The 16,290-nt window shown below is 35.5% G+C and overlaps 1 protein-coding gene across 3 annotated transcripts in view; it reads right to left on the bottom strand.

Annotated features, from left to right (window-relative positions):
- Positions 1 to 16,290, bottom strand: part of LOC150096255 (DDB1- and CUL4-associated factor 6-like) — a 443,059-nt gene that overhangs the window by 247,761 nt on the left and 179,008 nt on the right. For all 3 annotated transcript variants that reach the window (XM_090409214.1, XM_090409213.1, XM_090409212.1), the window contains exon 9: positions 15,320 to 15,422. In XM_090409214.1, the coding sequence (XP_090265340.1) occupies positions 15,320 to 15,422 (103 nt within the window). The remainder of the gene's footprint in view (positions 1 to 15,319; positions 15,423 to 16,290) is intronic.

Raw genomic sequence — 16,290 nt, 5'->3', positions numbered from 1 at the left:
TTTCAGCACTTGGGTAGAGGGACCAGAACAAGGGGGAACATCCTTGGAAGTTGAATAAAGGTGTGGTTAGTACGGGTGTGAGGACTAGACTTTTTGCTTGCTTGTAGAGAGTGGTGAATGAGTGGAATGGGTTGCCAGAGTCAGTTGTGAGTGCTTTGTCTGATAACGGGTTCAAGAAGAGATATGATAGATTGGGTCTCATATGATGAGTTTGCAGATTCCATGGAGGTACCCTTATTATCATCAAATTCCTGACATGTACCCTCAAGGGGTGTACAGGATTTAATAGTACCACATGAAAAATTTACATCATTACTAACTTAATATCTGCAATTTTCCTCAAAATCATTCTGTTACCTATCAAGACTCCAACATTGTCAGATCTGATATTTCTATCTTCTAAAGTACTTTTTACCATATCAATCCACCTATATCTTGGTCTTCCTCTAGTTCTTTTTGCTGCGAACCTGGCAGAGAACACTTGTTTTGCCAATCTTTCCTCTCCCATTCTGTATAAGTGACCATACCACCTGAGATTAGCTCTGCTAACGCATTCCTGGATGCTAACAATGTCAAGTTCTTGACTAATTTCCTTGTATTTAATATGATATTGCCATTCATGTCATCTGTTCATGCCCCTAACCTTTCTCAGGACTCTCATATCTGTGGTCACTAGTCTTTGGTCAAGTGTTTTACTTCTAACCCAGTTTTCAGATCCACACGTTAAAATTGGTTTGAACACAGTCTTGTATACAGCAAATTTAGTGTTTTGACTAATTTCTCCCTTATTCCATATAAATTTATTCAGTTGACTTACTACCATACCAGCTCTGTTGATTCTGTTGTCTATTTCCATATTTAATTCATCATCATCATCATCATCAAATTCCTGACATGTAACTCAAGGGGCAGGACATGATAGTACTACATGAAAAATTTACATAATTACTAACTTCCTATCTACAATTTTCCTCCAAATCAGTCTGTTACTTGTCAAGACTCCAACATTATCAGATCTTATATTTCTATCGTCTAATGCACTTTGTACCGTATCAATCCACCTATATTCTGGTCTTCCTCTGGGTCGTTTTCCTGCCAGCCTGGCAGAGAACACTAGTTTTGTTAATCTTTCCTTGCCCATTCTGTTTAAGTGATGACCATTCCACCTGAGTTTAGCTCTGCTAACGCATTCCTGGATGCTGACAATGTCAAGTTCTTTCCTAATATACTTGTTTTTAATATGATACTGCCATTGATGCCATCTGTTCACACCTCTAATCTTTCTCAGTACTCTCATATCTGTGGTCTCTAGTCTTTCATCAAGTGTTTTACTTCTGACCCAGCTCTCAGATCTATAAGTTAAAACTGGTTTGAACACTGCCTTGTTTGCAGCTAATTTAGTGTTCTGTCTAATTTCTCTCTTATTCCATATGAATTTATTCAATTGACATCCTACCATACCAGCTTTGTTGATTATGTTGTCTATTTCTATATTTAATTTACCGTCTTCACTAAAAATCATGCCTAAGTAGCTGAAATGTTTTACTTGTTTCACAGGTTCTCAATTCACAACACAGTTGACATTTTCAATGATTCTGCCAATTTTCATTGTCTTTGTCTTTTTATTGCTGACCTTCATACCATATCTATTACAACAGTTATTCAATTTAATCAGGGAATCTTGCAGACTTGTAGTGGATTTATTTAGAAGTATAACATCGTCCGCATAAAGCAAACAGCTGACATTAACATCTTCAATTTTGATATCAGGTTTAATACCACTTTCTTTCATAATATGATCCATATAGATAATAAATAACAGAGGGGATAATGTACATCCTTGTCTCACACCAGATTTAAAATTAAACCATCTTCCTGTACATCCTTCAATTCTAACTGCTGACTTACAACTCAAATAAAGACTAAGTATTGCTTGATATAATGCCCCATTGACACCATATAACTGCAGCGTATTGAATAGCTTCTCTCTTGGCACCTTGTCATATGCCTTTTCCAGATCGACAAAACTTAAATACATATCTTTGTTATATTCCCATGCTTTCTCGACTATTTGTCATAAAGTGAAGATCTGATCCTGACAGCCTCTATTTGGCCTGAATCCAGCTTGTTCTTCACCAAGCTTTTCTTCCACAATTCTTCTCAACCGTTTCTCAAGTATACTTGCATAGATCTTGCCAGGAACACTCAGTAGGGAAATACCTCTGTAATTCTCACATGCAGTTTTATTTCCCTTTTTATATATGGGTACTATGAGAGCTCTACTCCAATCATCGGGAATTCGTCCCTCTGTCCAGGCATTCTGAACTATGCCGTGCAGCCACTGTAAGACTTTCATACCACCATACTTCAGCATTTCTGGTCGAATATCATCTACTCCTGCTGCCTTTCCACGTTTCAAGCTTTTGATGGCTTTTATTACTTCAAGTATGGATATGTATTCCTGACTGCATGCTGTGTTTTTTTAGTGTTCAGTGTTTAATGGTCAGTGTTTTTTACCACTGTGCTGTCATCACTGCTTGTTTCATTTAGCAGTTTTTCAAAGTAATTACTCCATACCTCAAGGATATCTTTTTTTCCCATTTTCATGTCACCTTTATCATCTTTAACTCCTTTTACAGCACTCTTTCCTCCATTCCTAAGCTTCTTCAACAACCTCCAGAATATTTTGCCACCTTCTTGATATTTATTTTCTATGTTCCTGTCAAAGTACTTGCATGACTTTTGTTTAGCTAGTTTTACACAGTGTTTAGCTTTCTTACAGTTGTCTCTGTATTCTCTAAGAGCACAAGCTGACTTATTTGACAGAAACTTTTGATATGCTTTCTTCTTTTCCTTCACTGCCTCTTTAACTTCCTGTTTCCAGCATGGAGTTCTAATTTTTCTATCCTTGCAGACAACTTCACCACATGCCTCTCTAGCTAAATCAATCAAGATTTTCTTCAAGGCTTGCCACTGAATCTCCAAGGTTTGGTTCCTGTTCTCAAACTCTTTCATTTTTTCTTCAATAATCTTTGTGTATTTTAGTCTACAGTTCACATCTGAGAGCTGCTCAACTTTTATTCGCTTTAAAACTTTCTTACATGTTATTCTTTTCAATACGAAATTCAATTTTATCCTGCTCAAGACTAAATGGTGATCGCTTCCAATTTCAAATCCTCTGTAACACTCTGGTGTCCTGCACCAGGGAGAAAACATCACTATCAACAATAACATAGTCAATGAGACTTTTCTTATTCCCTGCCTCTTCTCTCCATGTGAATTTGTGCACATTTTTATGTTGGAACATGTTGTTAGTAATAACCAGTCCATGTCCTGAGCAGAAATCCAACAGATATTTGCCATTATTATTAGCTTTGCTCTTTTCTCCAAATTTTCCCAAAATAATTTTGTATGTCTGACAATCACTTCCTATTCTGCTATTTAGATCCCCAACAAGGACCAACGTTTCCTTTAATAATAATATTTTTGGTTTACAGATCAAGTGTTGATCAATTTTGTTAACTTAGCCAACTAGTTTCGCCACACTTTAACTGTTGGCGTCTTCAGGGCACTTACATATAGGCTGAAACAATCTCACAATTATGTGTAACTATAAAACTGACAAGAATAACTATAAAAAACTGACTAGAATAATTATAAATAAAATAGTATCGAACGTGCGTTAAACACATATCACGTGTACAAGATGAGCTAGCTGTTGCTAAGGAACTTTCTCTAGTTTGTATTCAAGTTCATTTCTTTTGTTTTTAAAGATTTGATTAGGGTTTTCCATATCTCTAGGAGTATTAAGCATTGATTTCTGTTAAGGTTGACAGTAGAACGGGCAACTGTGGCTGCTTCTTTGAAAATTCTTGAATGGTAATCTTCCTCTAAGTAAGGGGAACAACTTTTGTCCGACTTGATGACATGGTTAGTTTAGGCCAGAAATGTACTGTCTGTTGTTTTTGATATAGCCAATGTGCTCTTTTTGCCTGATTTCAAGGCTTCTCGAAGTCTGTCCGATGTAACTAGAGCCACACGAGCATGGAATATTATAAACTCCAGCATATTTATAGAAAGGGTGGTTGTCTTTTGGAGATCTTACTAGTTTATGAATAGATTCTATTGGTTTAAATGTTACTCTTATTTGGTGTTTGAGGAGGCTGGTGAGCTTGTAGGAGATGCCACTTACAAACAGAATTGCAATAGTTTTTATATATTGAATATCTTCTTGTTCTTTTTGTGGTGGTTCAGAGAAAAGGACTTTATTGACTAGTCTTCTTGGATAGCCGTTCAAGTACAGATTGTTGGAAATAAATGTTAACTCATCTTGAAGGGTCTCGTTGTCTGTTGTGATGCGAATCGCTCTCTTCTTTAACATGTGTACAATGCTGAGTTTATGTGAGATGTGGTGAGAGGAGCTGAAATGTAGGTAGCGACCTGTATTGGTCGGTTTTCTGTACACTGATAGATTTATACTGCCATCAATTTGTTTTTTGATTAAGATGTCTAAAAACGGTAGTTGTTTTTCTCTTTCTAGTTCCAGAGTAAATTTATTAGAATGATGGAAGGAGTTGATCTTTTTGAGAAAATCATATAGGTCATCTTTGTTGTTGTTCCACACGATGAAGATACCGTCCACATATCTGAACCAAATTTTAGGTTTGGGAATAATTTGGGATACGATTTTATTTTCTAAGTCTTCCATAAAGAGGTCAGCACATGAAGATGAGAGTGGGCTCTCCATCGCCAAGCCTGTTAATTGTTAGTAGATCTTATTTTTCCACGAAAAGTAGTTAGAATTTAGGCAGTGAGCAAACAGTGAGGTTATATCTTATGGGAACAAGGTACTTAAGATGTCAATGACCTCCACTACAGGAACGTTTGTAAAGAGGGAGGTGACATCTAGGCTGGCTAGAAGATCATTATCTGATATGTTAATATTTTTTAGCTTTTCCACAAAATGTTCGGAGTTTTTAATGTAACTCTCTGAGTTGTGGATGTGTTGTTGTAAGAGTATCGAGAGATGTTTTGACAATAAGTAGGTAAGAGAGTTTATTGCATCAACGATTGGGCGTAAAGGAATACCATCTTTGTGCACTTTTGGAACACCATAGAGTCTCGGAGTTAAAGGATGCATGGATTTTAGTTTTTTAATTAAGTCTGTTGGTCAGTTGGATAAATTCTACTGTGAACCTCAAAACTACTGTCAAACAGAAACAACCTCAAGGCCTAATACTCCCAGAGATATGGAAAACCCTAATCAAATCTTTAAAAACAAAAGAAATTAACTTTAATACAAACTACAGAAAGTTCCTTAGCAACAGCTAGCTAATCTATATAACTATTAGTTACATAGATTAGCTATATAACTAATAGGTGATTATATAACTATTAATAATAGTTATATAATCACCAGTTTTATGAAACTGGTGATTATAAAACAATCACCAGTTTTATAGTTACACATAATTGTGAGATTATTTCAGCCTATATGTAGTGCCCTGAAGATGCCAACTGTTAAAGTGTAGCGAAACTAGTTGGTTAAGTTAATAAAATTGATCAACACTTGATCTGTAAACCAAAAATATTACTATTAATTCTCATGATCAAGAAACAACCTTCTTTATTAACTTTTCTTTTTTCATTGTGTCAGTTGCTTTTTCTAAAGCCTCAAAAAATTCCTCCACTTCTACCTTAATAGAACCTTCTGTAGGACCATAGGCACAAATAAGTCTCATTGTCCAGTTCCCCATTCTCATATTTGCCCACATTACTCTACTTGAGACTGCCTGCCATTCAAGAAGATTAGCCTCGTATTTTGTGTTGAATACTATGGCTACTCCTCCTTTTCCTTGATTGTCATTGCCTGAATATAACATTTTGTATTTATTGCTCAGAAAGATCTTACCAGTTTTTGTCTTTTTTGTTTCAGTCCTCTCAATCCTATTATGTCGATCTGGTACTCATCTAATTCCTCAGCTAGCTCCATTTCTTTGCCATTCAGTCTTCTTATGTTGATAGTACCGATATTTAGCTCTGATGATGTTGAGTTGGGGGTGTGTTTATGCCAAATATAATCATAAATGATGGCAGGATGAGCAACAATGTATCAATAAATGGATATATAGTCCATAACTGACAGAAAGAAACAGCATAATATGCAAAACAATATATCAGAAACATACTTCAAACTCAAACTTCTAACTGCAAACACACCACACTCAATCAGGACTAACTTAGGTTAAATTTACTCTCAAGTTACAATAAAATCTCTAATAATTAATATCAACACTTTTTTTTTTCACCTCGTGCAGCAGAATGCCAAAGTCTTTGCTCTCTAACAGGTAAATTTCTCTCAAATATTATTCAATAAAAGGAAAGCATCTGAAAGCAAGAACCAAACTTTGAAGACATTGACAAAGTGTAAAACATTGACTGATTTAGTGAGGGAGGCTTATGTGAAGTTGCTGAGCAAGGACAGAAAAATCCATACCTCATGGTTGACTGAAGAAGATGAAGATTAAGAGACAGTCTTGGAAAAGAAAAAGGCATGTTGAGTTCCTGGCAAGTCAGTATGTACTCTGTGAGAAGTAAAAGTAGCTAAACGTAAGTCATCAGAAGACAGTGGTAGGAATATAGAAGATAAATATCAGAAAGGTAGCAAAATATTCTAGAGAATATTAAAAAAAGCATTGAAATGGAGAAATGAGTATTGTAAAAGCAATAAGAGATAATAAATGTATTCAGGATGTCCGGAGTCTAATTACTGCCTAATTATTTTGTGGAATTAAATATTCAGCGACAGAATAATGGATATTCAAGAGAAATACAATCAGGAGTAGATATTAATTAATAGGAAGAAAAATTAACCAAAAACCTAAAATATGGAAAGGCAGCTGGAATAAATGACATCGGACCAGAAATGCTTAAATATGAAGTATAAGCATTTCTTATGATGGCTGCTCTCTATAATTCAAAAGGCATGGTCAGAAGGTTGAATTTTTGAAGACAGGAGTAGAACTCTCATGGTTGGTACTCATCTATAAAAAGGAAAATAAAACTGAATATGAGCATTTTACAGAGGAATTTCCATTCTGTTCCAAGTAAGATTTATGTGAGTATACTTGTGAAGAGGTTAACAAAATCTGTGAAAGAGAAACTTGGAGAAGAACAAGCTGTGTTCAAGACGAAATGGAAGTTGTCAGGATCAGAACTTCACTTTAAGACAAACAGTTGAGAAATCATCAGAATAAAAACAAGGATCTACATTAGATGTCGAAAAGGCAAATGACTAGGTGCCAATGAAAAAGCTGTTCAAAATATTGCAATTATATGGTGTAAATAGGACATCATATTGAGAAATATATTGTCTATATTTATACTGTAAGTCATCAGCTAGAATTGAAGAATAGGGATCTGAGAATTAGATTAAAATAAAGCAGTTGGTCAAAGACTGGAAATCACAGATGAGACTTTTGAGAAAAATTAGAATGATCAGATGGTATCAATAGCATCAGATTAAAAATAAAGATATTAGGAAGGAACTTGACATTGGTTTTCCAAAATGCATGAGTAGGGTTAATATAAGGTGGTATGCTCACTTAAAAATAATGGAAAGTTCGGCGATTCCAAGCGTAAGCAAATACCTGGATACTGCAGCAACTGACCCTTAAGGTAGTGCAAGCTGAGGCAACTCATGTCAAAGGTGGAGCAAGCTCCGATCACTATTCTTGATATTTACCCATAATATGAACTTAGCTCCTAGGAGCTGTGTTACCGTTCAACATTATGAGAGAAGGTCACTACCCAGACCGGTTTCAACCTTTATTGAGGTCTCATCAGTGAGTAGGTAGACCTAGTTAATATCAAGTTTGTAGCGAACAGAACTTACAACCCTTCTATGAGTATTGCCGAGAGGTGTCCTAATAAATTATTAGATATATGAAGAGCCAAAGGCTTTCAATTCGGCGACATATGACTTGTTTAAGTTAAGGGATATTACATCCCATATCGTTTCTTAGGTAAATATCAAGAATAGTGATCAGAGCTTGCTCCACCTTTGACATGAGTTGCCTCAGCTTGCACTACCTTAAGGGTCAGTTGCTGCAGTATCCAGGTATTTGCTTATGCTTGGAATCGCCGAACTTTATATAGTTTCTACTATATTCGGCATGAAACTCTGAGTTTCTTATTCAGCTAAGAAACGATATGGGATGTAATATCCCTTAACTTAAACAAGTCATATGTCGCCAAATTGAAGCCTTTGGCTCTTCATAGATATCTAATAATGGAAAGGTTAGCAAAACAGGTATTTAATGTCATGATGAGAGAGAAAAGAGTGAGAGAAAGACCAAGTTGTAGACAGCCTGATGCAGAAAGAAGTGCCTCAAGATCAAAGTATAAGATTTGACAATATTGGAGTTCTGACAGTTAACAGTATTGTCAATCTTATATTTGACAATACTGTCAAAGTATAAGATTTGACAATATTGGAGTTCTGACAGTTAACAGACAAATTTGGAGGAAAACTGTCAATAGGAAGTTAATAGGAATGGATATTAAAACAGCACATACAGGGTGTTCGGGATAAATTTGACATATTTATAATTAATTATATTTTTCCGTAAGTTACATGTATTAACACACACTTCTCTTCATTTAAAAGTTTGGACCCTTCTTCATTCATATACAAGATGTCAGAAAGGATGGATAGCTGGAACCCACCTGAATCATGGAAGAGAATAACTTGTATCATGATGATTCGTGCCCGCCATCAAAATAAGGACTGCTGCCCAATGCTCCCTGAATACAGTAAAAACAATCAGGCATGAACTAGAGACTTGCAATGGTGACTACGAGGATGTAGCAAGAAGAAAGATCCCTAGCAGACGATCTGATTGCGTTCGTACAGCAGAATTCCTCGCAAATCTGAAGGAACAGGTGTTGAAGAACCCTGGCATTGGAATTCGGGCTTTGTTCGTGGAGTTGCTAACTGTAGTCAAGCCCTGGATAACAAGGGTAGCCAATGGTAGGCCGTATGTATGGCAGCAGGATTCGGCCCCTTGCCACACCTCTGGGAAAAGTCAAAAATGGTTGTCTGAAAATTTCTACGACTTCACCAGTCCAAATGTTTGGCCTCCAAACTCCCCAGACCTTAACCCCATGGATTATTTTGTATGGGGCGCAGTTGAAAAAGACACCAATCGCACTTCCAGTAATACAAAAGCCCAGTTAATGGATAAAATTAAAACAGTTTTTGAGGCCCTTCCCAGGGAGACTGTAGCATCAGCTTGTTCGAGGTTCCGAAGCAGAATTGAAGCTGTGATCGATGCTAATGGTGGTTATTTTGAGTAAATCTTGTTGATAGTATTGTAATTAACTCTGCCTGTAATGTTTTTTTGTCAATTCATTAAATTTAATAGATACAAAGAAGATTTTCTTTTTCCTTACGAAACTGTCAAATTTATCCCGAACACCCTGTATATACATAAGGGATGTATATGTATAGACACACACACATACATTCTTTGCAGTATATATTAGAAATTTGATGATGATAGCCAAACAGAAGTCCTCAAGAAAACTGGTGGACTACAATGTTCACAACTTAAACTTGTTTCCCCTTCTACCATTCTATGAATTAAGCTGGTAGAAATGCTGTGGCATCTGCTGTTAACAATGACCTAACACAAACATCCATCTGCTCATTAGAATACTAGACAATCTTGACCATCCTGCTAACACTTTTAACCACTCTCCTTGCAAATGAATAAGATAAGAGTTCTCAGTTTGGTAAATCAGACCATAACTTTGTTCATATTTCTTCCACACCACAGAACGTCTTCTACTCAACTATGCTTACACTTGAGTCCTTTGGCATAATGGTACTAAATGAGATAACCTACATGACTTCATTCCATTATTGATGACCTTTTATGTTCTCCTGAACATCACTACTCCAACCAAATAACAGAAATCATCCTAATTGGAATAAAGACCTTTATCCCACATTCCACTTAACTGTTCCAAATCTGTTTGTCACTATCTTTTTATTACACCCTCTCATAAAGCTTGATTCAGGCAAATGCGGCAAACTCCTGATTCTATTTGATATATGCCCTAAAATCTGACTCAAAATTTCCTTATTCATTTACTGTCTCTACTACTCTTCAAATTCTGATAACCATTCTAACCTCTTATTATCTCTCTTTAAGCTTGATTTTTTACAGTCCAAATATCCAGACATAACATCCTTATGGAAGATGGGACTTCATTCTCTGTTTCCTCCTTCAGCTTGCTGAACATCTATGGTTCTTTGCTACATGTACCAACTTCTTCCATTCCTTTATGTCTTGAGCTTTTTCATTCCGTTCTGAATGCCATTTCAGCTAAGTCATTTTGAATATTATTGCCCAATGCATCTGCGGTCTACCTCTAGGTCATTTTCCATCAGGCTTCATCTTGAATGCTTGTTTAGCTATTCTCTCCTCACCCATTCTTTCCACACGTCCAAGCCATCTCAATCTGCATGCTCTAATTTCATCAACTAGAAGTGGGGACCTTTTCATATTATGCACCATTTCATATAAGACATACAGTTCATATTATATTTTATCCATTTATCTGTTGTATTATCTCTTACAGGTCCATAGACTTTATAAGGATTTTATTTTCAAATACATTAAATCTCCAAGAGGTCTAGAAAGTATAAGCTTTCCAAAAATGACATTAAAATTTGTATTTTGAGAAGTCTTAAATGGACTACTTTAACTGATGCCAGTTACATACTGGCATCAGTTTTCACACTATATGTGGTTTTCACACTATAGTCTTATTATGTCATGCTTAAATTAAAAAAAAAAAAACTATGCTGACCATCATAGAGAATGTTATGTCCATCAATCCAATCCTGTATTCTATTCCTAACCAATTTTTCCAACACTCAACTGTAGGTACACAGACCAGTCTATAAATGGAAACTTCTGTCCAAGAGGTCAAAGTGTTGGAAAAATTGGTTAGGAACAGAATACAGGATTGGATTGATAGACATTACATTCTCTAATGGTCAGCATGGGTTTGTGAAGGGCAGGTCTTGCTTCAGCATTCTACTTACATTTTATGATAAGATGATGAATATGTTGGATAAGGGAGATTCGTATGCAGTGATTTTTCTTTGACTTTGCAAAGGTATATGACATTACCACATGATGGATTGGTGTATAAGCTACAGAAGATGGGATTAGATAACAGATTGGTTAGATGGATTGAAGATTGGCTTTCTGAAAGATACCACAGTAAGTTATGCATGATGGAGCAGTGTCTCAAAAAAAAAAAAAAAAAAAAAAAAAAAGGTGACCAGTGGCATGCCTCAGGACTCTGTTCTTGGGCCCCTACTGTTTAACTTATTTGTTAATGATATTTCATGTGGATTGACTGGAGATCTTCAAATGTTTGCTGATGATGCAGTTAAGCAGAATTATTAAGAGTATTGTTGATGTTAATTCTCTACAGCAGTGGTTCTCAAACTGTGGGGCGCAACCCCCCCCCACAGTGGTTCACAAACTGTGGAGGGAGAATAGCTCGAAAGGGGGGTGCATGGCATACTTTCCTACAGATAAAAATTAAAACTTCACTAAATCAATTTTAAAATAACAAAGAAAATACAGAAAGAAAAACTTTTGATGATACAGGTTTTAATTATCAAGAATTTCAAAATAACTAATAATTATTTTCTTCATTCGCACTTAAAAAACGCAAGTGCAAGAGGCAGTGTTGATAGTTTGGCAGCGGACGCATCCTCTTCCAGGCAGAACTATACAAGCGCAACTGAAAGCAGTGACTTAATGACATCTCATTGGTGCTTGTTTCAGTGCAACTGTGCTGATTTGTTTACCTCTTAAAGTTGACTTGATTATGAACAATTGATCATGAAGCGTTTCCTGAATAGTGATAGAAATGAAGATACCAGTGCTCCTTCAACTAGTGGTGGGAAAGAAACTACTCAGAGTGTGAAAACAAGAAGGTATGATGAGAACTATTTATCACTAGGCTTTACGAACAATGTAATCAATGATGAAGAACGTCCGCTATGTGTTTAAGTATTTTAGCTGCAGATAGTATGAAACCTAACAAATTAAAGAGACATTTTAAAACCAAACATCCTGAGTTTACAAATAAACCAAAAGATTTTTTTTGTTAGAAAGCTTAGTGGCTTGATAGGCCTAATATTGTGATACTTTAATTATTTTGTGTCAAAAACTGTTAAATAGTATGTAGAAAACATAAAATAAACTGAATAAAACATCAAACTTAGTTTGACTTCTATTTTGATAAATAAAACTGGCGGGGAGGAGGGAGGGGCTGACGGTGTTTTCTCTTGTCAGGTGTGGCTCAGAGGTAAAAGGTTTGAGAACCACTGCTCTACAGGAAGATTTTAATGGACTTTTAGCTTGGAACAGATGAGTGGAGTTATAGTTTTAATATTAATAAATGCAAGGTGTTATACTCTGGGTACAGATATTTTATTACATACTATATTGGTAAAGGTGAACTCGAAGAAGTGAATGCGATTCAGGATCTTGGGGTGAATGGTAGACAGCAGATTAAATTTCTGAAGGCACACTGCAAGGGTAGAAAAGACTGCACATCATATTGCTGCTATGATAAAAAGTACGTTGAGATGTAGGGATGAGGAGGTGGTGGTGCCTCCATATAATAAGGCACTGGTCTGACAACACATGGACTACTGTGTGCTCAGATTTGGTTGCCTCGATTTCACTAATGTGAAAACACAAGAGAGGATCCAAAGATGAATGACCAAAGTGATATCAGGACTCTGGTGTGTTGGTAGATAGGAGGAAAAGAGGAGATATGATAGAGAGCTTCAAGTTAGTTAAGGGATTCTACCAGATTAATACAGAAGGAATTATAAAAAAGAGTGAATGTTAAGATGAGAAGAGTAAGAGGCCATCTCTGGAATTTGCTGGTGCAGTGGGCCTCCCACAATGAGTCTACTGACTCCATGGAGGTTGCTGAAATAATAATTTCTTTACTTACTTGATTTATCTACCTACCATCACCTTATCTGAGTAGGAAAATTTATGATAGTCAGCATATTTTGTGTCAATGCTCTTAACAGCTGTTTCCTAAATTTTGAATATCATAAAATTCCTGATATGTACCCTCAGGGATGTACAGAATATTATGATAGTACTACATGAAAAACTTACACCAACACTAACTTCCTATCAACAGTTTTGCTCTAAATTAATGTTATCTGCAAAACTCCAATATTATCAAATCTTAAATTTCTCTCTTCTAAGGCACTTCTTACTATATCAATTCACCTAGATCTTGGCCCTTTGCCATTCTGGCAGAAAATGCATGTTTTTTTCTCTGGCAGAAACCTTCTCTCTTTCCCATTCTGTTTAAGTGACAATATCACCTAAGATTAGTTCAGCTAACATGTTCCTGAATGCTAACAATATCCAATTTGTTCCTAATATCCTCAATTTTAATATGACACCGACAGTGGTGCCATTTGCTCATCCTCCTAATCTTTCTCAGAACTCTTATATCTGTGGCCTCTAGTCTTTCATCAAGTGCATTATTTCTAACCCACAGATCCATAACTTAAAATTGGACACAATTTTAACACAGTTTGAACACAGCCTTGTATACAGCCACTTTAGTGTTTAATCATGCTACTTTAGTAATGAATACGTCCCAGCCATATGTCTCGAGCCCATATAAAACTGGGGTGAGGGGGAGCAATGGTGAACTACCCTGTAAAAAATCTCACCAAGAACATTTTGTGGGCAATGTCTACAAAGTCACCTAGGGTCGGAAATGACTGGAAGGGAAAACTAACCATCAAGTTTAATACCACTTTCCTTCATAATGTAGTCCATATAAATTATGAATAATAGTGGAGATAATGTGCATCCTTGTCTCACCATCTGATTTAATAACAAACCTTCCTGTACATCATTCAATTCTAACTGCTGACTTACAACTCAAACATAGACAATGCATTGCTCAATATATGTCCCATTTACACAATATAACTGTACAGTTTTGAATACCCTTTCTTTTGCCTGAATACAGCTTTTGCTCTTCTCCAAGCTGTCCTTCTATGATTTTTCTTCGCCTTTTTCTCATTTGTACAAGTATACTTGCATCAATCTTACCAGGCACTCAGTAGGGAAATTCCTAAGTAATTCGCACATTCAGAATTTAATCCACTGATCAGGCCTTCTGAATTATGCAGTGCAGCTACTGTAAACTTTTTATATGCTTCATATTTGAGCATTTCTGGTCAAATATGACCTACTTTGGCTATCTTTCCATATTTCATTTTGATGGCTTTTCAACTTTAAGGTATTATGGACTGCATTCATTTTGAGTGTTTTCTACCACTGTACTTTTCTTGTTTCATTTAGCAATCTTTCAAAGTAATTTTTAAAACTGAAGATATCTTTATCTTCAAATCATATATAATATTGAATTAATTAGACCATGGTTTTGATAAAACATTTATACATAATCGTCGACCAGTTTCACCAGCTGTGTCTGTCTGGCTTTATCAAGACAAGAAAGGTTATACTAATATTAAGTCATTACTGCATTCTGTTGTTTTTGCATTTAATATTAGCATAACCTTTCTCGTATTGATAAAGCCAGACAGACACAGCTAGCGAAACTGTTCGACGATTATGTATAAATGTTTTATCAAACCCATGGTCTAATAAATCAAATATTATATATCATTTTTAATGAAAAGGACCAAATAATAACTTCATAATCTTTATCTTCAGTTTTCATGTCAGCTTTATCACTTCTGATTTCATTTACAATACCATTTCTAAACTTTTTTTTTTTTAATAGTTCCTCAGAATAGTTTGCTACCTTCACCTTCCTTATATTTATTTTCTATGTTCTTAGAAAAGTCTTCCAATGATTTCTGTTTAGCCAGTTTTAAACAATTTCCCTAAAATATCATAATTCTAAATCACAAGAAATGCTTATGAGTTCACTTAAGTAAACTATTATTTTCTTAAGTATATTATAGATCTTGAATGTAACAAACTTCTAGGAATCACAAAAATTGTTTATTATGGCAGATAATTTGCTATAATTATTGCCATTCAACTTATATTAGTTCATTTGTGGAAAAAATTAAAAGTAACCTGGTGGTTACTTTTAATTTTTCTATAGTATCTCGCATACTTGTCTAATTAACAAAATAAACTATATAATCTCAATTTAATAATGTAACTATAACAAAACTTTTGAGAAAAAAAAAAATGAGATTAACCTCGAATTTCAGTTTCAGGTCTTGCATTTGGCCCTGTATCAGACCAATCACCACGCACCCTTAGACGTTTTAGCCTAGGTTGACTAGAAGATTTGCTCTTGCCCTGGAAAAACAAAATAACAAAAATGGGAATGCAACCTGATTTGTTTTTCAGTTTAATGGCACAAGGACATCTATGGTCATACTGTGACAGAACACATGTAATAATTAAGCACCATAAATATGTGTCTAATATATATATATATATATATAGTTTTATCATTTATATGAGATGGTAAACATTAATTATATGTAAAAATTAAAAAAAAACAGGGTGACTAATGAGCCTGATAAAATCTGCTTGAGTGTACAGAGCTGAGACAAATCAGTGACTAAAATAATCACTGCACTCATCAGCAAAACAAGGCAGTTGATTAAAATATGAATGATGTTTGTGTCTGGCAGAACAAAACTCACACATAGGCATGTCATCACTCCTCAGCAGGAAGGAATGCATTGGATGACTATGATCTATGCAGAGCTGAGCATGAACAACTTCCTTTTTACAGTCCCTGTGAAGACTATTACTGCAACAATGTAATTTCACTTGATTTAAGAAAGTTTATTCTTTGTCTCTATTCCATGATTACTGCCACTGGATAAAAGTTTGTGCTTGATGATCTGTCTGTAATCAGTGTAGGGTATAGGCAGATAGTGGAAACTTGAGAAACTTAGCCATAGTATCTGCATCCTCATTTCCCTTAATCCCAATGAGGCTTGGAAGCCAACAAAAGCATACATGGAAGTGTAGTTCCATAATCAAGAAAGGATATTTTGGAATGAAGATAGCACTGGATGCTTCTATAGCTCTAGCCTTCTTATCACATGTAAATAACTCTGTGAATCAGTATATATTACACATCTTTGGAAGCTATGCAGTCTTATGTATTTTAAAGTAAGCTCTATAGCATACATCTCAGCTGTAAAGTTGT

The sequence above is a fragment of the Typopeltis vanoorti genome, chromosome 19 (assembly GCF_054136105.1).
Source record: "Typopeltis vanoorti isolate ZY-2024b chromosome 19, IOZ_Tvanoo_1.0, whole genome shotgun sequence".
Classification (NCBI taxonomy): Eukaryota; Metazoa; Arthropoda; class Arachnida; order Uropygi; family Thelyphonidae; genus Typopeltis; species Typopeltis vanoorti.
Note: the sequence above shows the minus strand (reverse complement) of the source record. Positions and strands in the feature narration are given on the sequence as shown.